The following is a 23892-nucleotide window of genomic DNA, read 5'->3' as shown; positions in this document are numbered from 1 at the left end:
TGGCACATTGAGCCATATGAAATCGACAATATACTACCCTCTTGACCTATAAAATGGCCATTTTATATGGTTCAATGTAAAAATGAAAACAAAAGTTCTAGGCAAAAATATTTGCCCTAGTGTTTTGTAATACTTATTAATTTATTATTTTAAATGCTCATTGCAGTACACTGAAGTCATTTCATTATCGTTACCACTAATGGGTCACAACAAACTGCTTTATTTAATCTTCACAAAAACTTTTAAGGCAGGAATCATCATTCCCCCATCCCCTTAAAGGCAACCAGATGTTTATCCCAGCGATGAGGTTATTATTCCAGGAGCTCCTGTTAACTATCCACTGACCACTTACTCTATGCTTTAGCCTTCATCTCATTTAATCTGCATTAAGATCCCAACATGGGATGGGTACCAACAATGAGGAATATGATGGAATTTGGAGAAGCCCAATACTTGTTTCCAGCCACAGGGATACAAAGAGGCTGATTCCAGATTTGAAAATTTTCTGTAACAGCAAAGCCCAACCTATTTTCACGGCTTTGGAGCTGAGACCTCGACCCATACCTCGAACATGGGCTTTGTCCCGCTCCTGTTCTAACTACCCCCACCCCCACCATGGGTTATTCACAGAAGGGGGTGTGTGTGTGTGTGTGTGTGTGTGTGTGTGTGTGTACGCGCTTCGCTGGCTGGCTGGCTGGCTTGCTTAGTTGCTGAAACTTTCTGCCTGGCTCTGCTTTTTCCCAGGCTTTTGCACAGGCGGTGGGGTGGGCTTTATCCTCGGGACCATCCCCCTCCCCCAGCCCAGACCGCAGCTGGAAGTCTTCACTGATCTTCATCTCGTCTCCCTGCCCCCTTCGGGGACCGGGAAGCCGACTGTCTCCCTCGGTCTTTTCCAGATGTCCGTCTGCCAAAGATCCCTCTAGTATAGAGGATGATGAATGAGGACCGGGGAGCCGGCCTGGTGGGAAAGTGTCGTCGCCTTGAAAAGAGAGGGAAAGGGAAAGGAAGTCGGGGGGGAGGGGAAGGGTTGGAGCCGAGCGGCGGGGAAGCGAGTCTGGACACCGGGGACCCAAGTCTCCTCTGCTTAGCCCGTAAATTTGCCTCCCTCAGGAAGGCGTGGGGGAAGTGGTCCAATCCCTGCATTCCCTTGGAATTTGGGCTGTATTCTATTATTTACTGCAACCTGCCCAATCCGCTCATGGACTACCCTAATGTTTGCTTCCAGCCCTTCCAGTGCCGGATTCCCAGTGCTGCTCCCATTCCGCCGCGGGACTGCGCTCGGGTCCCGTCCCAGGCTTCCTCTCCTCAGGTCCCTCCCAATTCTACCATTCTCTGGTCTGGGGGGAGGAGTCGTACCGCCTCTCCTGTTCCTTTAAGAGGCTTCGGCTCCTCCCCTTTCGGAGTCGCGGTCTGACGCCGGATGACAGCAGCGAGTTCGGTATGTCTATGCAAATAAGAGCTCCCTGTGGGCCAATGGAAAGCGGAGGTGCCGGAACCGCGGACCAATGCGGAGGGGGCGCAGGGGCTCACCATATAAGGAACGGCCTCGCCATAAAAGGAAACATTGTATCTCTTTATATGGGGGGAAGGGTCGGGGGATCCCTCCGCCGCCAGCGCGTGGTCCCGGCCCCCTCCACCCGCCGTCTCGGCCGCGGCCAGCAGCCCCTGCCCCCCGGGGGACGCTGACGGCCGCCGGGCGCGCCGCCCTAGCATACGGACAGGGGGCGCTCCGCGCGGCCTGGGGCAACCCGGGCCACAGGGGCAAGAAAGTGAGGGCCCAGGTCGGCCCGGGCGTGCAGGGGCCCCGGGTTCGCAGCGGCGACGGCGGCAGCGATAGCGGCTCTAGCAGCAGCGGGAGTGCCGGGTTGAGCCGGGAAGCCGATGGCGGCGGCGGCGGCGGCAGCGGCTCCGATTCCTCGCTGACTGCCCGTTCGCCCTCCTGCATTGAGCGCCATGTTACCGAGCCAAGCTGGGGCCGCCGCGGCGCTGGGCCGGGGCTCGGCCCTGGGAGGCAGCCTGAACCGGACCCCGACGGGGCGGCCGGGAGGTGGCGGCGGCGGCGGGACTCGCGGGGCTAACGGGGGCCGGGTTCCCGGGAACGGCGCGGGGCTCGGGCCGGGCCGCCTCGAGCGGGAGGCTGCAGTGGCAGCGACAACCACCCCGGCGCCCACCGCGGGGGCCCTAGTCTACAGCGGCAGCGAGGGCGACTCGGAGTCGGGCGAGGAGGAGGAGCTGGGCGCGGAGCGGCGCGGCCTCAAGCGGAGCCTGAGCGAGATGGAGCTCGTCGGTGGGCCCGAGGCGGCGGCGGCGGCCACTGGAGGCTATGGGCCGGTGAGTGGCGCGGTGAGCGGGGCCAAGCCGGGTAAGAAGACTCGGGGCCGCGTGAAGATCAAGATGGAGTTCATCGACAACAAACTGCGGCGCTACACGACCTTCAGCAAGAGGAAGACAGGCATCATGAAAAAGGTACCGGGCCCGGAGGCTGGCCGGCCACGGGAGACCGGGAGGGTGGGGACACGTAAGGGGAGCCTGAGAGGAAGGCAGAGCCGAGGCGGAGGTGAGAGGCAGCGAGTCCGCAGGAGGTGTGTGGGAGGGATGGCTGTTACCCCGGGAGGTTGAAAGGGGAGGGGCCGCCGGGGAAATGTGGGGAGAGGGGAGATGCCGGGAACGTCCAGAGAAGACGGGAAAGGCGCCGAGGTGGGAGTGACGGGCGCGGGAGAGGAACAGGGCCCTTGTGGAGTGAAGGGGTGAAGAGTGGTAATGGGAGGCTGCTCGGGAGGTGGTTAATGAGACGCGGGGGTCACTAGATCCAGTGCCTTCTGTGTTCCAGGGAGGGTGCCGGAAAAGCAGGGAGCCGAGGGGAAGGTATGGAGTTCAAGAGGCTAGAGCTCTGTAAAAACAATGAGCCAGCATGTGTGGGAGGAAGGTGGGCACCACAAGAGTAGTGCTGGCTGGAAGGACAAGCAGGGCTGATGACCCAATGGGGCTCAAGAGCCCTAGGTGAGGGAGCAGGGCAGGACAACTGATGCTGCCTTGAGCAGCAGGGACTGAGTCCCACGATGGCCGTGTGTCTTCCCTTGCATCCACTGGACACCGGTGCACTCCCTGCAGGACAACCTTCAGGACCATCTGCCTTTGGGACAAGTGGGATTTCCAGCCCTAGAGAGAATCTGTGCATGGAATTTGGGGGAAGGCAGGGAGGTTTGCAGAGGTACCTAGAAATTGTTCCTCTTCTAGCCAGCTATCCAGTGAAAAGGGGTGAAGAAAGAGTGTCTTGAGGTGTAGGAGATATGGGAAAGGATGGAAGCAGATGAACTGGGAAACAAGAAGCTAGAACCCTGGGGACATGGGCTGGTGTTTATTTCTGTCCCATATAAAAACCAGAGCTGCTTCCAAGGTGGGTTGTGGAACTTTTTTGGGAGTAAAGAGGCCATCTCTGAGGCCATTCTTGAAGGTCCCCTCCCTGTGCTCGTGGCAGGGTAGTAGCTGCTAATCTAGCCCCATCTCCCATTACTCCAAACCCTGTTGCATCAAGACAAAGAAAGAAAAAAGCTGGTAGCACAGTATTATGGGGCATAAGGTTAGGACCTGTGCAGTTTCTGGGAAGAAACATAGGACAGTTTAGAATTTATGTGACCCTCCTCCCCATCCCTAATGTCTTCTGGGACTTCCAGTGAGATAGCAGCTTTATTCTGTCTGTTTCCTATGACAGCGAAGAGTGGGTGGGTGGGAGCCCTCTCTCTGACGCTCCTGGCACCAAGCTGTATTCGGGAGCAGCTACCTGGGGCCCTCTGTGTCCCCTGAGGTTATACATTCTGTCACTAGGGGGCTGTGACTGCTTGCTTGGGCTATCTGCAGGTCAGTGGCTGCTCTTCAAAGGAGGAGCATGGGTAGTTTTTCTGCTCTCCAGCTCTCTTTCAGATATTTTGATAGGACCCTCCCCCAGCCCCAGTCACTGGAGAGGAAGGTCACTGGAGGTGGGGTGGGATGGGGCAGGGGCTTGAGATCACTGTGTATTCCCTACTTCCCAAGGAAGGTAGAAAGAAAAAGTTTGGCTGACTTACCCATCTCCTCCTCCCCCACCCCCAGGCCTATGAGCTGTCCACGCTGACAGGGACACAGGTGCTGTTGCTGGTGGCCAGTGAAACAGGCCATGTGTATACCTTTGCCACCCGCAAACTGCAGCCCATGATCACCAGTGAGACTGGCAAGGCACTGATTCAGACCTGCCTCAACTCGCCAGACTCTCCACCCCGCTCAGACCCCACCACAGACCAGAGAATGAGTGCCACGGGCTTTGAAGAAACAGACCTCACCTACCAGGTGTCGGAGTCCGACAGCAGTGGGGAGACCAAGGTGTGTTTGGGTCGCCTATCTGAGGGGAAAGAAAAGGAGGGACTTCACCGGCAGAGAGGGGTGGGGGTGGGTGCCTCTCTCTCTCTCCCTCACTCAGGATAGGTGCCCACTGACGTGGAACGGAGCCGGGTTAGTACCCCTCATCCTAGGGGACAGGTGTCCATCCTCGCCATCCTGACAGGAGGCCGGCCCCCTAGATAAGCGGGCGGCCTCCGTGCCCTTATAAGGCCGGCTCCGGCTCCAGGCCGGCCTCCCGCCTGCAGCCCGCCCGCCTGGCAGGGCCCTCGCATTCCTCCCGCCAGCTGTCTCCCTGCTGGGGGCGGGGGCGTAGCTTAGCCCTGCCCTCGCGGCAGGCTGGGTTGCCCGGGAGTAGGAAGGAAGCACCAGTGGGCTCCAGGGTCCTGGGAACCCAGCACTGTCGGCAGGCGGGCTGGTTGACTGGGCTGGAGACTACCTAACTAGCCAGCCGCCTACCTCTTCAGGATGTCCGGGCCTGGACACGTTTAGGGAGTGTATTCGCGGCTGCTAGGGATGCCGGCCCTAGTTACGCCTCCCCCTTCCTTTTCCCGGTAAGGAGAGGGGGCAGGGCTTCCTCCGTTGCCTCTCTCGAGAGCTCCTCCTTCCGGGTGGCCCTTCACTAACTGGCCAATCAGAAGAAGCAGCACTGTTTGCCTTAGCAACGCCTTCACCAATCAGGGGCTTTGAGCTCAGCTGCCTAGCAAACATCCCGCGTTGACCCACCCCCAGTATTTGAACCCCCTCAGTTCTCTGGGCTTGGTTCTCAGATCGTGGCTTCCTCCTTCCCCTTCTAAGAACAAAGGCTCGCGGAGGGGAGACTTAGTGCTCCAGGTTCCCCCTTCTTATAGGCGTGTCATCTGTAGTTGCAAACTCTTTAAGCAGTAGGGCTCATTTATTCCCAGGGAATTTTGCTGGAGGAATAAATTCCTTTGGTAGTCTAAATCTTAAGTATTTGGCATGAGTGCTTAATTGCCCGACATCCAAGATCTCTCTGAAACCCTAAGTTCCCTGAAAAACTCTCGTCTCTATCTCAGACGGCTGGCAAATTTGAACCGGAAAGACATTTTTAAAGAGGACATAGTAGCCCAGCCCCCTCGTGTTTACACACCAGGAGAACTGAGGCTCAGAAAGAAGAAATGATTTTCCCAGGATCACATAGATGGTCATTGCCAGAGCTGGGAATGGACCCCCGTGCTTGATTCCGCAGCCAGAGTGATTACCATAGTCCGTTGGGGCAGAGGATTCTGGGACTTATGATGATGACATCACCGACATCATAAGCACAGCAAATACTTATTGCTCCTTTTAGGTGTTAGGAACTTTATTTATGTCACTTATTAGTCTTCATCACGCCTATGGGCTAAGTGTTCTTTTACGGACAGGAAACTGAAGCTCAGCAACTCAGTAACTTGCCCAGGGGTCAGACAGCAGGTAAATGGCAGAGCTGGGGTTTGAACCCAAGCACACTGATTCCAGTCTTGGGCCAGCACTCCACACAAAGCTTCTGCAGGGGCAGGGTCTGGCAGAGGCTCACTGCTGTATCTTTACTCTGGGTGTAGGACACACTGAAGCAGGCGTTCACGGTCACCAACCTGCCGGGTACCACCTCCACCATCCAAACAGCACCCAGCACCTCTACCACCATGCAAGTCAGCAGCGGCCCCTCCTTCCCCATCACGAACTACCTGGCACCAGTGTCTGCTAGCGTCAGCCCCAGCGCTGTCAGCAGTGCCAACGGAACTGTGCTGAAGAGTACAGGCAGCGGCCCCGTCTCCTCTGGGGGCCTCATGCAGCTGCCTACCAGCTTCACCCTCATGCCTGGTGAGTCACAAGGGGCAAACTGAGCATGCCAAGAGTGGGCTGAGGGCTGGCACAAGGGGGACCTCTTTCCTTGCTCAGAAGGAGGGTGGACAGCCAGAGCTCGAGGGAAGCCTCTTACCTCCCACTGGCAGGCATGCCTTTCCTCCTGGGACCCCTACTCTCCTTGTCAGTAAGTTTCAACCATACCCTCTGGCCTTGTCTAGCCAGCCCAGCTCTGTGCCTCCACTGCCAGAGGGACAGTAGACATTCCACCACCTCCCTACCTTGAGTGGGGCATGTTCTCGTTGGTTCAGTGCTAGCTCCTCTATCACCCAAGGAGGCAGAAGCAAGTCCTGGGGTGGGAGGAGGGGGGAGGGGCAAGAGCAGAGTGCAAAAACCCCTGGAGACAAGATTCAGGACATGAAAGTCCTCATTAGCTCCCGGGAAAGATAGCTATGGGAGTCGGGGAGCGGTGTGCCAGACCCTGGGGCTGGGGGTGTTCATGGGTGCTTGGTGCAGATGGTGACCGGGTAGGACAGAGCATGAGTAAGTCTCTGTGTCTCCTAGGTGGGGCAGTGGCCCAGCAGGTCCCAGTGCAGGCCATTCAGGTGCACCAGGCCCCGCAGCAAGCGTCTCCCTCTCGAGACAGCAGCACAGACCTCACGCAGACCTCCTCCAGCGGGACAGGTATAGCTCGAAGCTCTCTTCTCCCTGCCCCACCTCCTTCATGAGGTCTAGCCACAGGGGCCCAGCAGTACCCCTCCTATAACTAAGGTCAGACAGTTTCTTTTCTTTTTTTTTTTTTAAAAGATTTTATTTATTTATTTGACAGAGATCACAAGTAGGCAGAGAGGCAGGCAGAGAGAGAGAGAGGGAAGCAGGCTCCTTGCTGAGCAGAGAGCCCGATGTGGGACTCAATCCCAGGACCCTGAGATCATGACCTGAGCCGAAGGCAGTGGCTTAACCCACTGAGCCACCCAGGTGCCCCAGTCAGACAGTTTCTTAAGATGGGCATGGAGGCTTTTGGCTCAACCGTTACCCTAATCCTTATGGGAAGGTCAGGTGAGGATGGCAGGGTTTGGAACCCTGTGTTGTATTAGGGCTGTGGATTTCAGGAGGAAATGAGGGACCATTGGAGCCACTCTTCTCATTCAGATGAGAAGCTGGGGGCCCAGAAAGAAGTTACTTGCCCAAGGACACGTGTTTGCTTAATTACCAGGAATGATTTATAGAGCAGTTGTCTCCTTGTGGAAGGGCATCCTAAGTTTTGAGTAGCCATAATTCCCCTCGGTGTCTCCAGTCATTTCAGAAATGATGAAACGCTTTCAAACTAAAATTACCTTTTTTTTTTTTTTGAAGATTTTATTTATTTATTTGACAGACAGAGACCACAAGTAGGCAGAGAGGCCTGCAGAGAGAGAGGAAGGGAAGCAGGCTCCCCGTTGAGCAGAGAGCCCAATGCGGTGCTCGATCCCAGGACCCTGAGATGACCAGAGCCGAAGGCAGAGGCTTAACCCACTGAGCCACCCAGGTGCCCCAGAAACGTAAACTCTTAAGCCTTACCCAAACCTGCAGAATCAGAATCTGCATTTTAATAAGTTCCCAAGTGACCTTATGCACATTAACCTTGGTTATTTAAAAGATGAGTTTGTTAGCCACACATTTAGGAGGAGGGAGGAAAAATTTTTTAAAAATTGGGGTGATGGAGCCCCCTAAAAGGGGAGTATCTGAAAAGATAAATAAAAGGGGAGTATCTGAGTTTCCCTAGAATGGATCAGTCATTGCAATCCTTGTTTCTCCCAGGGCCTTATGGTCTTGGAATGAAGAATTCAGCAGATAGACAATTGAATGGTATAACATGATGGGATATAATTAAAGGTTGGTGCTCCTGTGTTCAAGAAAAAATAAGGCTTTTCTTAGTCGATGACACAGGGACCAGAGGAACGAGTCTTGTCGAGCTGCTGACCTGGGCAATGGCATGAGGAGTCCAGAGCCCTGGAACTCCTGGAGGTGGGATGGGATCTATCAGTAGGGACCAGGGCCATCCTCCCTAACGTGTGTCTGTGTTTGCCAGTGACATTGCCTGCCACCATCATGACGTCATCTGTGCCCACAACTGTGGGTGGCCACATGATGTACCCTAGTCCCCATGCGGTGATGTACGCACCCACCTCGGGCTTGGCTGATGGCAGCCTCACCGTGCTCAATGCCTTCTCCCAGGCGCCATCCACCATGCAGGTGTCCCACAGCCAGGTCCAAGAGCAAGGTGAGTTGTGTGGTGGGGCTCAGGAAAGGAGGACAGTTTCCTCCCTTACACAGGCACACGCTTGAATGGGCCCCCACATGCCCACCTAGATGGACACACTCACATACACATACACAGACTAAGCTGCCCACACATATCCCTACACACGTACACACGGATGCTTGCACACGTATCCCGACACCCCTGGCTGTCCACTAGGGTACTCCCGTACACTTGAAAATCCGCAGCCACATGCACACATGGACACATTTGGACATTCACCCTTGGGTACTTGCGTCTGAGACTTACCGGGTCACTTGTACAATTATCACCACTTCTCCAGTATCTGGAAGTTTCTCTTGAGCAAGCAGTTTGAGTGTCTCCTGTGGGTTCCCGATGCAGGTGGCGTTCCCCAGGTGTTCCTCACAGCGCCGTCTGGGACAGTGCAGATCCCTGTTTCTGCAGTTCAGCTTCACCAGGTAGGTGGGGTGGGGGGCACCCTTCACCTCCCCCCAGCCAGCCAGCCAGCCAGCTCTTTATCTTACCTTTGGAGTTCCATTAACCCATTGGTCAAAGCCAAGACCCCCAGCCAGGAGGCCTGTTTTCCCAGTCAGGCCTGGGGTGGACAGGCAGGCAAGCAGTGGGGAGCTTGAGCTGTCTGGTCAGTTCCTGCTCCCTCTTCCTGACGCACCCCTTCCCTCCAGATGGCTGTGATAGGGCAGCAGGCTGGGAGCAGCAGCAACCTCACCGAGTTACAGGTGGTGAACCTGGACGCCGCCCACAGCGCCAAGAGTGACTGATCCGCCCTGCCACCCTGGACAGATGGCCCACGGGATGGCACCACTTATTTATTGTTGCCTTTTCACGTTTTCTTTACACACACGTTGACGGGCCGCAGGAGGGAGGCAGGGAGGAGGAGTGGGCAGCCACAGGACTGAGCCCTCTCACTCCAGCCAAAGAAATGGGCCAGCCTGCCCTCCACCCCATCCTCCCTCACCCTCCCCTCCTAGCTCCACCTCCCCTTTTCTATTGACGGTGGGGCTGTCCTCCCTCCTCAGACTCCCCTCGCCAGCTTGGCTCCATGTTTGCCATGAGTATTAGCTTATTCAATGGGACCGTGCCCCACCTTCCCACACACAGGCCTCTGTGGGACTAGGCACCGTGTTCCCCCTGAGGAAGCAGTTGGGGTCCTCTCCCAGCCTCCCTGCTGACCCCATGTCAGCACTGTGTCTGTCACAGGCTGGGTAAGAAGAGCCCTACCCCTGCCCCTCAGGGAGCCGCCTGGGGAGATGGGGCTTCTTCCCTCACACCACCACCCCATTGTCCCTGCAGCTTCTGAGAGCCGGGCCTGTGCGCAGAGCAGGTTCCCAGGGCCAGCTGCCCTGCCCTGCCTTGCTGATCCCCTCGGAACTCCAGGGATTCCTGGGTTGGAGGGAACCATCAGAGTTCCCTCTCACCCTGTCTCCCGCCCCCTTCCTCCCAGCTGCTTTACTTAAAGTTGATTTTGAACTTTTTATTTGAGGAGACGAAGTGAAAACAAATCTATAAATATATATTTTTAAAATATTTAAACTTTTTTTTATGGCGTTTTTCTCGTCCCCCTCCCTGCCCAAGCTCCCCTTCCCTGGGGAGCCCTGGGGCTCCCCGGAACTGGCTGGGCCTCTGGGGACAGAGCCACCCCACGAGCTCGGGGCCCACCAGTGTGTAGGGGAGATTCTGGGATTGCCCGGTCCTGGGTTGTTTCCAGGAGAAAACCGGGGGAGGGGCCCTCAGGCCATGCCCCAACGGGGTGGGGAGGGTGACCCACAGCCCTGGGTCTCTTTTTGCCCTTTAAGGCTGTTGCAAGGGAGAGGGAAGAGGGAGACCAAATGTGGGGGGGGGGGTGGGAGGGTGTCAGGTAGAGGCAACTGACTTCATTTGTGCCACATGCATGGGCATTGCAGCCTTGTGCTCCCCCAGGCCTGCAGCTGCCTGGGGCCCAAGTTGCAGTGAGCAGGGTGGGGTCTGGGAGGGGGTAAGAGGCAGGAATGGGGGTCAGAAGAAACGGGAGCAGCTCTTGGGCTGAGTATAGGGATAGGGGAGCCAGAAAGGGGCAGCTCTCCCAGGGAGTGAGCAGCTACTGTAACTTTTTTAAATTAAGACAAAAAGCCTTGAAGAAAATGACTTTATTTTTCTAAGTGTAACCTCAGTATTTATGTAATTTGTACAGGGGCCGTGCCCTACCCCACTCTGCCCCCTTTGGGGTAGACCTTGAGGATGGGCCAGCATAGGGGGAGGGTCTTTTACCCTGTGTCAGAGCCTACCTTCACCCCCTTTATCCAGAAAGGGAGCTTTTTCAGAACAGGGCAGCAGTTGGGGTGGAGTTTTATTAACCCCCGTGACTGCCTTCAGGAGGAACAATCCTGCTTCTGTGATTAGGTGAAGGGGTGGGGGAAGTTTTTGCGCACAGCCTAGTTATCAAGGGGATGATTTGCCGACGCGTTTGAGAACCCCCCGTAACCTCTAACCCCCATTGCTGTCTTGCCCCGGTTTGGGGTGCCAAGATGGAAGTCACCATTCTGGGCTTTCTCCTGGAGATAGCTGGGGCTTATGGGTGGCTTACAAGGCTGGGGCATGGCAAATCAGGGGTCAGAGAGTGGGGGAGCTTGGGACTCAGGTCTGTAACTGCCCAGCCCCCTTTCTCTGCTCTTGTTTCACTCCACGATCACTCACTCACTCCCCACTCCCCCACCCAGGGGAGGAGACTGATGAATTCCTCCTCTCTTTCCCACAAAAGACAGACCCAGTGAGTGAATCAGGCAAAGTGCTTATAATGTGTGTTGTGTGAGCGTGGCCTTGGGAGAACATGTGTGCGTCAGGGATGAGGTAGCATTTATATGTGCAACAACCCTTGGTGTTTCCCTTCCTTGGTGGCTCTGGAGTGTGTATGTGCGTGCATGAATGTGTGCACGTGTGCGCATGAGTGTGCTTGCGTGCGTGTGCCTGAGTGTGTGTGTGTGTGCGCGAATGTGGAGTATGTCAGTGGTTTCTACTTCCCCTGGGATGTTGACCCAGGAATAGTGGACATGGTCACAGTCCTATGTACAGAGCTTTCTTTTGTATTAAAAAAAAAATACTCTTTCAATAAATGTATCATTTTTGTGCACAGACTGTGGGGTCTTTGCCTCTGTTTTTCCGCATAGGGAGGGAGGGAAATATGAACACGAATCAAACCCCAAAGGTTGCTCTGAGAAGCAAGCCTGTCTGCCTGATGAGAACAGCAAAGCTAAGGGGTGCTTTGGGCTGTGGAACTCCGTCACTTAATTGAAGGAATATCCCGGGGAGCTGCAGCCTTTGTCTTTGTGCATGGCTTTGTTAGGTTTTTAGGCCAACTCAGAGATGAGCAATTTTAATTAATAGGAAAAGTGACTCAACCAATCCGAAGCACTGCAGAGGGGTTTGGGAAACTCATGGCCAAGTGACCTAGTGAAAACTCACAGGACGGCTCCAGGGTTGGGAGTGTAGCTTTCAGGGGGACCGGGAAGGCCAACCCACGGGATGCGACGGGGGCTTCCAAAGTGATGGAAAGGGCTGCGTACTTCTGCGGCGAGGAGCAACGTGACTGTGAGCGCGGGCTGTGACTGTGAGCGTGAGCCCCGCCTGAAGGGCGCCCCGCGCGCAGCGGCGCGGCCACTACGCATGCTCCACTCGCGCGCCCTTCCGCCACGCTCGAGTGTGGGCTGCTGGGGCCCCCGTAGAAGCCGGGCCGCGCCCGCCCTGGCCGTGTGACCCGGAAGGGAGCAGCTGAGGAGGCGGGGCCAGGACGGCGGGACCGGCCGCTGGCTCCCAGCGAGGGCCAAGCCGGGCGGTGGGAGGTGAGAGGAGAGTCCTGCGGCGACCGGGTCCCTGACGCGTCCCCTTCCCCCTCCCTGACCCGCTCTCCTGGGGCTGATGACGAGAGCCAGGGCTTGCTCTCCGAGATTCGCCCGGTTCTGTCAGCCTCCTCGGACAGCGCCCCCCCTCCTCACCCCGCCCCCCCAAAGCCGTTCCGCTGCCCTAGTGGCCTCCCGCACCCGTGATGGTCTGCAAGCTTGGGTCTGACCTTGCTACCTGCGTCTACCTGCTGTCTCAACTCCAGGTCCAGACCTCACCTCCACACCTCAGTTTACTGCTTCTATTCTGGGCCCATGATAATTTCCCTCTTCTCCCCTCCCTCCCCCAAATTTAGGCCTATCAGTTGTTTTACTTCACCCTGCTCATCATTTTTCTATCGCCACATCACCGATTACTTTCCGGCCTTTCCCCCCCTCCCCCATACTACCCGGACCCCTGCCCCTATCGAGGTCCACATCCCACGTTTCCCTTCAGTTTCACTCCTTTCTTCTGTCATCTTTTATGCCCCGTATTCCTACTCTCACCACTCCCTAGTTAACCCCACACTGCTACATACCACACGTACCTTTTCCTGTCGCCAGCATAGCCGTCTTCCTATTCCCATTTATCATCTTCTGGCTTAATAACAATTCTTCTGAGGCCTGCCCCTCCCTTCTCCAGCTAAGAATAATATTAGGTTGTGTTTAGGGAGCTCTCACTGTGTGCTAGCAGCTGTTCTAGGTGATCTACCTACATGATCTTACTTAGTTTCTACAATATTACAATACGATCACCATGTTGCAGAGGAGGGAACTGAGGTTCAGAGGTGAAGGGACTTGTCCAAAAGTATTCACGGAATAAATGAAAGAGCCAGAATTCAGAGTTATACCTGAGTCTCACCTGTGCTATATTGCCTCTTTAACATCTTCACCATCTCCTGACCTCATTTCCTACCCTTCAGCTCCATGATTACCATCTCCATATCTATGTACCTTAGACCCTTGCCAGACATACAACTTATGTGTCAGGTGGAACCTGGTCTTTTTTTCCCATAATTTTATCTGGCCCCCTTGGCCCCTCTCCTGCTCACAATACCCTGATACACTTTCCCCATCCAGCCATCTGGATGTGGGGGCCCACCTCCCACCCTTCTTTTGTCTCTATTCTATCTGATGGCCCACTCCTTTATATCCATATTCCAGCTTTACGCTGTCATTTTTACTCCCTGCCCTGCCTCTCCTCTACCCTCACTTTCCTCATTTGCTCTGGCTTCGCTGTCTCCCATGCTGCTGTCCTGCCTGCTCAGCCCTGTTATCTTTCGAAGTCTTGATCTGTATCCCATGGCCACCCTGCTCTTTTGCCCAGACTGTCCTACTTAGCTGTCACTCTTTTTGTGAACTTTTTGTTCTTACCCTGTTTCATAACCTCTTCCATTTCTTAAACCCCTTCATTTCATCCTCTTGCTATTTCCAAGTTATATATTCCATCCCATTCTGGGTTTTTCCTCTTTGGTCTATAAGTTCCACCAGGCAGTTTACCAGTCACCCTGCACCTGATCTGTGTCTCAAGGTTCTGTCCCCTCCATGTAGTCTTTTCCCTTGCCCTCATTGCCTTAATCTTTCTCCTTGTGTGTCCCAGGAGGTCAGGATGGTGGGGGAACGGCGCACCGGGGACCACATGGTGCCCTTGGGGCCCCGGCTGCAGGCATATCCTGAAGAGCTTATTCGACAGCGGCCTGGGCACGATGGGCATCCTGAATACCTGATCCGATGGAGTGTTCTGAAGTGTGGGGAAGTGGGCAGAGTGGGTGTGGAAGAGGGCAAGACAGAACACATCCTCATGTGGCTGTCAGCCCCCGAAGTCTACGCCAACTGCCCCATGCTGTTAGGTGAGCGGGCACTATCTAAGGGACCTCAGCATGAAGCAGCTGGGGGTTCAGGAAGCTTTCCCCGAGATCCAGGAGGTCTGGATGACACAGCAATGGGAGAGATGGAGGCTGATGTGCGGGCGCTGGTGCGCAGGGCTGCCAGGCAGCTGGCAGAAGGTGGGACCTCGAGCCTCACAGCCGCTGTGCTCCACACCATCCATGTGCTCAGTGCCTATGCCAGCATCGGGCCCCTCACTGGGGTCTTCAGGGAGACGGGAGCCCTGGACCTGCTCATGCACATGTTATGCAACCCTGAGCCTCAGATCCGTCGGAGTGCGGGCAAGATGCTACAGGCTCTGGCAGCCCACGATGCTGGTAAGAGACAGCCAGGGGAAGAAGGAAAGCACTGGAGAGAATGGGGCCACAAGGAGTAAGAACAGAAAGAAGAGGGATTTTCCAACTCTGGAAGAACACCTAATATTTGGTGAATACCAATTCATTCCCCCCCCCAAAAATAGCTTAATAAGCTATTACAGGTGTAGAAATAGAATAAAATAATAGTATCCTGTTTATCTGTCCATTCTCAGTGCAGTGGCAGAAAAGAGAGTAAGATAGGTTTATATTTTTAAACAGTCTGTTGAGATTTATTCATTGATTGTGACATCAGTTTGGTGGATTACAACCAACATGTTTTTTAATGTAAAATAACTAGCAGGTAGCACTTGGTAAGGTAAGTTGTGTGGCATAAAATATACGTTTTGGTCGTATGCGTGTATGTTTGTATTGGGTTACCATGGGAATTATATGCCCTACCTTGAGCCTCAGTCACAAGTTTGGAAACCTCTAGGGTAGGGGTTAGATAGTCTAGGAAAGGCAGGGGAAAGTCTTGGGGATTGAGGAGAAGATAAGATTGGGTGTGGATTACAGGGAGTCGGGCTCACGTCCTTCTGTCACTGAGCCAGCAAGATGGCATCGAGCAGCACATGGATTTTGACAGCCGCTATACTTTGCTGGAGCTGTTTGCAGAGACCACCTCCTCTGAGGAGCACTGCATGGCCTTTGAGGGCATTCATCTGCCTCAGGTACTCCGGCAGCTGTGGGGGAAATGCCATGTACAAGGCCAAGGGCATCGCTTCTCAAAGCGTGGTTCGGGATCATGCATCCGCCCCAGGGCCACTTGGGGAGTTTGTTAAAATGAAGGGTCATGCTTGCTTCCCCACTCAGAATTTCTCAGATTAGAACCCAGGAATCTCTCTTTGAAGACACTCCTTGTGCGTCCTATAAATCATATTTTGAGACCTCAAAGTGTGGGGATAGGCATTCGTATTTCTCTGTAGAGGATGATATGGGGAAAGGAGAGGGACTGAAGCTGGGAGAAGATGAACCTACACCACAGACTGTGTCCTACAGATCCCAGGAAAGCTGCTCTTCTCCCTGGTAAAACGCTACCTGTGTGTCACCTCCCTGCTGGATCAGCTGAATAACAGCCCAGAGCCTGGGGCTGGCGACCGAGGCTCCCTGTCCTCCAGGGAGTTCGGCCGGGAGAAAAGCCGGGGGCAGCGGGAGCTGGAGTTCAGTATGGCTGTGGGTAACCTCATCTCTGAGCTGGTGCGGAGCATGGGCTGGGCCCGGAACCTCAGCGAACAGAGCACGTTGCCGCCGCGGCCCACCCGGTCCATCTTTCAGCCCTGCGTTTCAGGCCCTAGCCTTTTGCTCCCCACCATGGTTGCTGCCCCCAGAAGGCAAGAGCGGGTCTTCCGCCAACGCTCTGAATTCTCGAGCCGCTGTGGCTATGGTGAGTACGTGCGAGAGACGCTGCAGGTGGGGATGCGAGTGCGCATGCTGGATGACTACGAGGAGGTCAGCGCTGGGGACGAGGGCGAGTTCCGCCAGAGCAACAACGGCGTGCCCCCTGTGCAGGTGAGCAAGGGGGCATGGGAAACTAGCTGGGGGCATCATAACTGGGGCTTCCGAGCAGGGGCCCCTCGCAGGCCACCCCCCAGAGAAAACCCCTGTGCAGATTGGAATGATTAAAGGGGGTTAGCAATTGAGAAGGGCTTGGGAAAATTTGGAGGGCTGAGAAAATGCGGTGGGCTGTGGGGCCAAGCAGAGGCTTGCACCCAGGAAGCAGAGCTGGTGCCTGGAGACACGACCTGCTCCGCCACCCGGGGAGTTGGCTGGGAGGGAGTGTCAGAGCATTGGCCATCAGGGTTAGGAGATGAGTGGCAGGGCCCATCCCATAGCAGAAGGGAGCCTTTTGCTCTACTGAGGCTGTTTGAAGCTAGCCAGCTATGCATCTGAGGACCATGTGTCTCCACTCTGGGCCCAGCCTTGTCCTCCCAAGCCTATACCACCCAGGGCTCAGAAGCCTCTTTGCCTCTTTCTTGCTTCCTCCATACCAGGTCTTCTGGCAGTCAACCGGCCGCACCTACTGGGTGCACTGGCACATGCTAGAGATCCTGGGCCCTGAGGAAGCTGCCGAAGACGCTGCTTCAGGAGCTGTGGAGAAGGGGGCTGGGGCTCCTCTCTTGGGCACAGGTGAGCCTTTGAGGGCAGTGGACAGCATGTCTCTGAACAGAGGAGTAGGAATGGGATGTAGCCACTCCTGATCAGGAGCTTCCCCAGAGATTCAGAAATGCCCTCTGTTCCTGCTGGATGATGACACCCCCGTTCCTGTATCCTCAGCACTTCCCTCCTGGGACTGGAAACCTCTGGATGGGCTCTACTCTTTGCCGTACCTCCAGCCTGAGCCTCAGAAGAATGAGCAGTTGGGATACCTGACCCAGGCCGAGTGGTGGGAGTTGCTCTTCTTCATCAAGAAGCTGGACATATGTGAGCAGCAGCCAATTTTCCAGAATCTTCGGGAGAACCTGGATGAGGTATCATGGGCCTGATACTTGGGTTTATAATGGGTTTGGAGGTGGGATTCTCTAAGGGAGTTCTAGTTAAGGGGTTGCTCAGGGGGAGGCTGGAGCTAGAGATTAGAGAGTATGAGGGAGGTCTGCTGGGGAAGGAGACAAGTGCTGTGAGGGTCTGGTATGCAAGGCATGGTGGGAACCAGCCACCCTCTCTGTTCCTGTCCCCCAGGACCTTTGTGTTTGTTTGTTCCTGATGTACGTACCTTCTTCTGTTGACAGACCCTGGGTGACAAGGCCCTGGGTGACCTCTCTGTGCCTGTGGAGATGGCTGAGGGTCTGCTGCAGGTACTCAGCAGTCGGTTTGAGGGCAGCACCCTCAGGGACCTGCTCAGCTCCCAAATCTACACCAAGTATGGGCTGCTGCCCGATGAACTTAGCATCTCGTCTTCATCACGAAGTCACTCCTGTACCTTAGATGCAGAAGAGGAGTCCAAGTCAGAGGCCACCTTCTCCGAGGAGGAGACCGAGTCACCCAAAGCAAAAGCTGAACCCCTGAGGGCAGATGCAGAACGTGCCAAGGGAAAAACTGAGCCCCCCATGGCACAGAGTGACTCACAGCTGTTCAACCAGCTTCTGGTGATGGAGGGGATGGCTCTGCCCCCTGAGATGAAGGAGGCAGCCAGTGGTGAGTCAGGTGCTGGGAGGGGAGGGCAAAGAAGTTGGAAAGAGTCTTGGGTGGTCCTCACAGAAATAGTCTGGGTAGAGCTGTAGACTACAGTTGCTGTTGCATGGGAGAATGCTCTGGAAGCATGCCTTCCATCTTCCTTCCTTTGACCTTGAGTATATCTAACCAACCAATTGCTGCTCCCCTCAGTGTCTGTGGAAAAGGAGGCTCCGTTTTCTAGAATATCTTCATTTTCAGTGTTTGGCTATTAAATCCCTCACACAGCATTGGAAAAGCTCTGAATGCAAGCTACCGAAATGAATGATGTATTACAATATCAGTAGGATAACTGGGCTTGACCTTTAAAGACTTCCAACTTGGAGGAGACTCAGTTTTTTTTTTTAAGCCACTACCTTTCTCTCACCAATTTCAGAAATGGCTAGAGGCTTGCGGGGTCCTGGTCCGCGCAGCTCCCTGGATCAGCACGTGGCAGCGGTCGTGGCCACCGTGCAGATGTCCAGCTTGGACACAAACCTGCAGCTTTCAGGGCTCTGTGCCCTCTCTCAGGCCGTGGAGGAGGTCACTGAGCGGGACCACCCTCTGGTCCATCCTGACAGATCCCTGAGGTTAGTTAGAATGTGGGGAGGGAAGGTGTTTTGGGTTAAGCTGCCACTGGGGGAGGATGGTGGTAGGGACAGAAGGGGCTCTAGGGGAATTTGAAAGGCTGAGAGTGAAAGAAGTGTCAGCCTGAGAGCAGCCGAGCAGAGGATGCGGACTATCCTTGGAAGACTTACTCTGTGCCAGGCTCTGTGCTTAAAGTTTTGTTTACATTCTCTCATTAAATCCTCCTCTCTGTTGTCCTTCCTGAGGAAGAGTTGATGCTCTGCTTATGCCGTTGGTGGGGAAACGGGATTTTAGAAAATTTAACTCGCAGAGTTTGATAGATAGCAGAGCCAGGATTCAAACCTAGCTCTTTTGGGCCCTGGAGCTTGGGTTCTTTCCTTCCTTCCTTCCTTCTTTCCTTCCTCTCTTTTTTTCTCTCTCTCCCTTCCTCCCTCCCTCTTTTTCTTTCTTTCTTTCTTTTTTCTTCTTTATTTAAGTAATCTCTACACCCAACGTGGGGCTCAAACTCATGACTCCAAGATCAAGAGTCGCACACTTTTCCATCTGAGCCAGCCAGGTGCCCCTGAATTCTTTTCCTCTTTTCTTTTTTATCCCTTCCTATTTTCTTATGTTCTTTTGTTTTTAAGCCGCTTCTTAATTATACACAAATATGTTCTCATTTTAAAAGATCTGAAGAATGTAAAAGAGCATAGAAGGAAAAGACAGAATTCCTTTCCACCACTGTTGTCAGTCTGCTGGGGATTCTTCAGACCTTCCCCAGGTTTATGTCTGTCAGTGTGTTTGGAAATAGAACATTTTCTGAGTTTGTGTTTAAATCTATGTAATCATGCTACATTTTTCTACAACTTTCCCCCAACACTCAGTATTTCTGAGAGGGCTCTCCATGCCTGTCCACACAGAGCTGCCTCATTACTCTCACTGCTGCACAGGACTCTGAAAGAGGATTATCTCCAAGTTCGAATATAGTGTTCTACTGGATCTGTTTTCCTCATGTCTGCCAGCACTGGATATTATCTTTTTGTTTGTTTGTTTGTTTATCAGATTGGCAGAATTTTAAACGATTGGTATCTTTATTTTAATTTCTTAGTTTTAGTGAAGTTAAGCATATTTGCATGTATTTGTTGTGTTTCTTCTTGTATAAATAATCTGTTCTTTTCCTTTGCCTATTTTCTTACTGGGTCTTTGTTTTCTTCTTACTGATTTGTAGGCAATCTGGATATTAATCTGTTATTTATATTTTGTATATCTTGTTTTTTTTCCCAAATCTTACTAATTCTTTTCTGAATATGAAATAATATATACCACCTATAAAAAAGTTAGAAAATTATGAAGGTAAAAACCATCTGAAAACCCTTTGCAGAGAGAGTCACTATTAACATTTTGGTAAACATCCTTATTTACATTTCTATATCCATTCATATATATGACTGATGGGTATTAACTTGTTTATAGTAAATCCTGGCTACAGAAGGGGATTTATATAGGAAGTCCATTTGATTCATGTTGTTGTCATCATAAAGCTCTTGAGAAAAGACAAATAAAGACAGAACTTTCCCAGGCCACCTCCTCAAGATGCATCTCTCTCACTGTGGACAAGGATAATTCCAGTTTTTTCCTTCTTGCGATGCACAGTGTAATCTAGGGACTCTGGAGTGCTTCTTCTTCCCCTAAGATCAGCATTTCCAAAGGACTGTCTCTCCCTCACATTGCTTCTCTTAACTTTGCAGACAGTTTTAGGATTTTAGGGCGGAATATTTTTAAACTTTTGAATGGCTTCTAGGTTTTAAATGGGTCTGTCCTACTCCAGGATTATAAAAAATATTTCCCTTTATTTTCTAAATATTTTAAAATCTTTTTGCAATATCCTTGTGCTGACAGAGTGAGGCAGAGTCCCTGCTGTAACTGTTTTGGGTGTCCCCACCTTACGGGTCGCGTGGCTCTTGCAGTTCTTACTGGCTGGGTTGCCTTCCTTATCTAGTGACCTGTATCTACCCTGCATCGTTTCTTAGAGTTTTAATTTTCACGAGTTCATATTTTGACAATTAGGCCACAGGTCTGTTGCTCTTTCTAAACATTTCTCGATTGTTCTTGCTTATTTCCTATGGTATTGTGATTAGAATTCCATTAATTTATGGATTTATGTGAACAGATGAGCCAGGGTTTGGGACCACATTGCCTCACGGCCTCCTTCACATGGTGAGGAGTCAGGGGCAGTCAGTTAGCCTGGAGAGGAGAGGGCCTGAGGAGAAGAGCAGGCTGGAGAGGGGTGGAGAGGGCTGTGTAGGAAGTCAGATGTGACTTTTGGGATGGGGAACTCCAATGTCTCTTCTAAGAGAGAAGCTTGTGAAGATGCTGGTGGAGCTGCTGACCAACCAGGTGGGAGAGAAGATGGTGGTGGTGCTGGCCCTGCGCCTCCTCTACCTGCTCATGACCAAGCACGAGTGGCGCCCACTGTTTGCCAGGGAGGGCGGCATCTACGCTGTGCTGGTTTGCATGCAAGAATATAAGACTTCCGTCCTGGTGCAGCAGGCCGGGCTGGCGGTGAGTGGACTGGGCCTGGCAGGAGAGAGTCATGGGCGAGAGGGACAGGTTGTTGGCGGGGGGGGGGGGGGTCTGGGGGGGGGCTCCTGGGTGGCTCAGTTGGTTGGGCGTCTGCTTTCGGCTCAGGTCCTGATCCCAGGGTCCTGGAATCGAGTCCCGAGTCGGGCTCCTCCCTGCTCAGTGGGAAGTCTGCCTCTTTGCCTGCTCCTCCTTCTGCTTGTGCTCTTTCTGTCAAATAAATAAAAATCTTAAAAAAAAAAAAAAAAAAAAAAGAGGGGCAGGGAGGTGCTGTGACGATTTAGACCAAGGAAGAGACCTTGGGATGATAGATGCAGGGGGTGTGTTGAAGGTTCCAGCTGGCCAGTCTTGGAGACTGAGTGCATGTTTGGGAGAAAGGGAGAAGCATACTTTTAAGAATGACTCCCAGGTTTAAAACGGAGCAGCAGAGGGGAGGCGGAGGCCATTTACTCCATGCATGGGGGAATGTGGGAGGAGGATAAGTATGGAGAGAAGATCCCGAGTTGAGGTTTTCGGTTTGTTGAATTTCCCGTGTCTTTTTAGTTACAGTGAAGTGTTTGGTTAGAGACTGATTTTCTGCATGCGACAAAGTAATTTTTTACACTTTGATCCGAGTGGTACCCTTATGTAGAAAATATCCATCCCCTTGCCTGATGTGGTGCTTTGCCCCCACCCCCGGGGCCCAGAAGATGGGGAAGGGGGGGCCCCATTCAGGGGAGCTCACAGAAGAATTGGCTTCCTGACTACTCCAGACACAAGTCCTGGCTGATAGGAGGTGTGGGCAGGATGTGCTCTGTATAGCCCGTCCCTGAGCGGGGCGGGTAGGCTTCATCCAGATCGGTGCTGATGGTGGGTTTCGACAGTATAATGCCAACAGTGCGGACAGGTGCGCAGGTCCCCTGAGAGCAGGCTAGTCCAGGGCGAGGTTGGGAGGCTCTTTCCTGTAAGGAGCCAGCTATGTGCTCCTCCTCTGAAGAGCAGCCAGGCATTCACGTCTAGGCCATGTTTGCTCAAAGAATTCCCTAACCCTCTCAGACTGCATGACCGAAATACATTTACCCCTAAATTCAAACTCTTGTCCTGTAGCAGAATTGTATCATCCTGTTTATAACTTCAGGTTTACAGAATTCAGCTAATTGAGGAGTGGGGGGTAACGAAAGGGAGAAAGCCTCATTATGAGGTAGCATATGCATGAAGAGTTCAGGCCTTCTAAGGAAGAGTATCCTGAGAATTTGTTCTAATCTCTATCCCTGGTGGCTTTCTTCTCAGAGGTCAACACTTTTCCCAGGGAAGGTAGCCTCCACTCCAAATGGCATGGCATTCATCTTAACTGAATTTTCTTTACAGTACCAGCAAGCAAATTCACTGATTCCAAATATTTTCCCCTATAATTCCAACTACTCTTCCTGTGAGACAACCCAGGTAGTCTTGTTGAGGAGGGTTGGCTACTGGCTTTGGTGGCCAAGCAATGTAGGTTTGGGAGTGTAAGCCTTTTGGTGGTAATTGAAGCTGTGGGAGCCGATGAGATTGCCCAGGAAGGGAATACAGAGTGAGAACGGGACAGGAGCTTCCATGGTCAAGGATTAAGAAGAGGAACTCCAGAGGCAGGCTAGCCAGGAGGCTATGGAGTCCTGGAACTCGAGAGAAGGGAGGTTTTGCAAGGGGAGGGGTGGTCCAGGGAGATGGAAGACAATGTCAAGGAAAGCCTTCAAAGACAACTGTATGCTGTGACATTCCCCTCCCTGCCCCCACTGCCCTGCCTAGGAAGCTTTGGGAGGGGGCGGCCATGCCACTTGGCGTTGGTGCCAGCAGAGCCAAGTGGCGGGCTGATTTTACCATGGAGCCTCATTTTTTCCCCTTTGCTTTCTTTCCTGATCTCTCTCTTTTTGTTTGTAGCATTTGATATCCCGTCATGACCTCTCCCCTTTCTATCTCCTATTTGACCTATTTGCAAACAGCTCAGCCACCCCAAAGTCTGGAGTTGAGAATGAGGACCTGGCTCCCCTCTTTCTCTGCGTGGTGGCCCTGCCCACAGCTAACTCTGCTTCCACATCCCCATTGCAGGCACTGAAGATGCTGGCCATTGCCAGCTCCTCGGAGATCCCCACTTTTGTTTCTGGCCGAGATTCTATCCACCCTTTGTTTGATGCCCAGATGACCAGAGAGATCTTCGCCAGCATTGACTCAGCCACCCGCCCAGGCTCTGAGAGCCTGCTCCTTACTGTCCCTGCAGCCGTGATCCTGATGCTGAACACAGAGGGGTCAGGGCATCACCCTCCAAACTCCCGCTAAGCCCCAAGCCCCACTGCCACCCTGCCCACATCTTACAGGCTTCTCAGAAATTCCCTTTATGTTGTTACCTCTGGATGAAACGATGGTGGCCCCCTCTGACTGTTGTTGGGAGAGGGACCAAGTGGAGGGGAGGAGGGAGAGCCCCAGAGAGAGCAGGGCATGCTGACCTTCCTTCCTGGGGTTGGGAGGAGTGACCTGAGGTCAGGGAACTGGATGTCCTGGCCTCAGAGGGAGCCCTGGAGCCCTTCTCCTCCCTCCCCAGCCACAGTCTCCTCCCCTTTGTGCTGGCTTTCTGCTTCCATTGCGTTCACTCCCTTTCCATTTCTCCCCGGGTTGCCTCCCTCCTCCCAGGTGCTCCTCTGCAGTGAGAAATGGTCTGCTCCTGCTCAACCTGCTTCTGTGCAACCACCACACTCTGGGGGACCAGATCATAACCCGAGAGCTGAGAGACACCTTGTTCAGGCACTCCGGGATAACACCAGGGACCGAGCCCATGCCTACCACACGCACCATCCTCATGATGCTTCTCAATCGCTACTCAGAGCCACCAGGCAGTCCTGAGCGCACAGGTACCATTGTGGGGAGGTCAATTCTTCGAGGAACCAGGCGGTGCCGGCCTGTGGCCGGGAGGGCTAAGGCTTATGTACTAGCACCTTCCTGGAAAGACGCGATGAACCTCCAGGAAATGAGTAAGGGTTCTGGCGCTCAAGTTAAATCTTAAGTAGAACTTCCTGGCCAAAAGGAGGAGATTCTAGAA

The 23892-nt window shown here is 53.5% G+C and overlaps 2 protein-coding genes across 3 annotated transcripts in view; both read left to right on the top strand.

The window, feature by feature from the left end:
- The first annotated feature begins 1607 nt into the window (after nucleotides 1–1607).
- On the top strand, nucleotides 1608–11569 carry LOC111147733 (serum response factor). The gene is made up of 7 exons (XM_022503954.1): nucleotides 1608–2466; nucleotides 4090–4356; nucleotides 5934–6195; nucleotides 6742–6861; nucleotides 8249–8440; nucleotides 8822–8898; nucleotides 9124–11569. The coding sequence occupies exons 1-7, from the start codon at nucleotides 1954–1956 to the stop codon at nucleotides 9217–9219; spliced, it is 1527 nt and encodes a 508-aa protein (XP_022359662.1). The 5' UTR covers nucleotides 1608–1953; the 3' UTR covers nucleotides 9220–11569.
- Nucleotides 11570–12430: 861 nt separating this feature from the next.
- Nucleotides 12431–23892, top strand: part of LOC111147889 (cullin 9) — a 38258-nt gene continuing 26796 nt past the window's right edge. For both annotated transcript variants that reach the window (XM_022504154.1, XM_022504153.1), the window contains exons 1-10: nucleotides 12431–14513; nucleotides 15066–15220; nucleotides 15549–16058; nucleotides 16541–16676; nucleotides 16824–17017; nucleotides 17276–17681; nucleotides 18094–18286; nucleotides 20618–20825; nucleotides 22908–23104; nucleotides 23487–23704. In XM_022504154.1, coding sequence (XP_022359862.1) covers nucleotides 13919–14513; nucleotides 15066–15220; nucleotides 15549–16058; nucleotides 16541–16676; nucleotides 16824–17017; nucleotides 17276–17681; nucleotides 18094–18286; nucleotides 20618–20825; nucleotides 22908–23104; nucleotides 23487–23704 — 2812 coding nt within the window. In that variant the 5' untranslated portion in view covers nucleotides 12431–13918. The remainder of the gene's footprint in view (nucleotides 14514–15065; nucleotides 15221–15548; nucleotides 16059–16540; nucleotides 16677–16823; nucleotides 17018–17275; nucleotides 17682–18093; nucleotides 18287–20617; nucleotides 20826–22907; nucleotides 23105–23486; nucleotides 23705–23892) is intronic.

Source organism: Enhydra lutris, unplaced genomic scaffold (genome assembly GCF_002288905.1).
Source record: "Enhydra lutris kenyoni isolate GAN:26980312 unplaced genomic scaffold, ASM228890v2 scaffoldscaffold17, whole genome shotgun sequence".
NCBI classification, from domain to species: domain Eukaryota; kingdom Metazoa; phylum Chordata; class Mammalia; order Carnivora; family Mustelidae; genus Enhydra; species Enhydra lutris.
The sequence above is the reverse complement of the archived record's forward strand: the minus strand, read 5'-3'. Positions and strand labels throughout refer to the sequence as shown.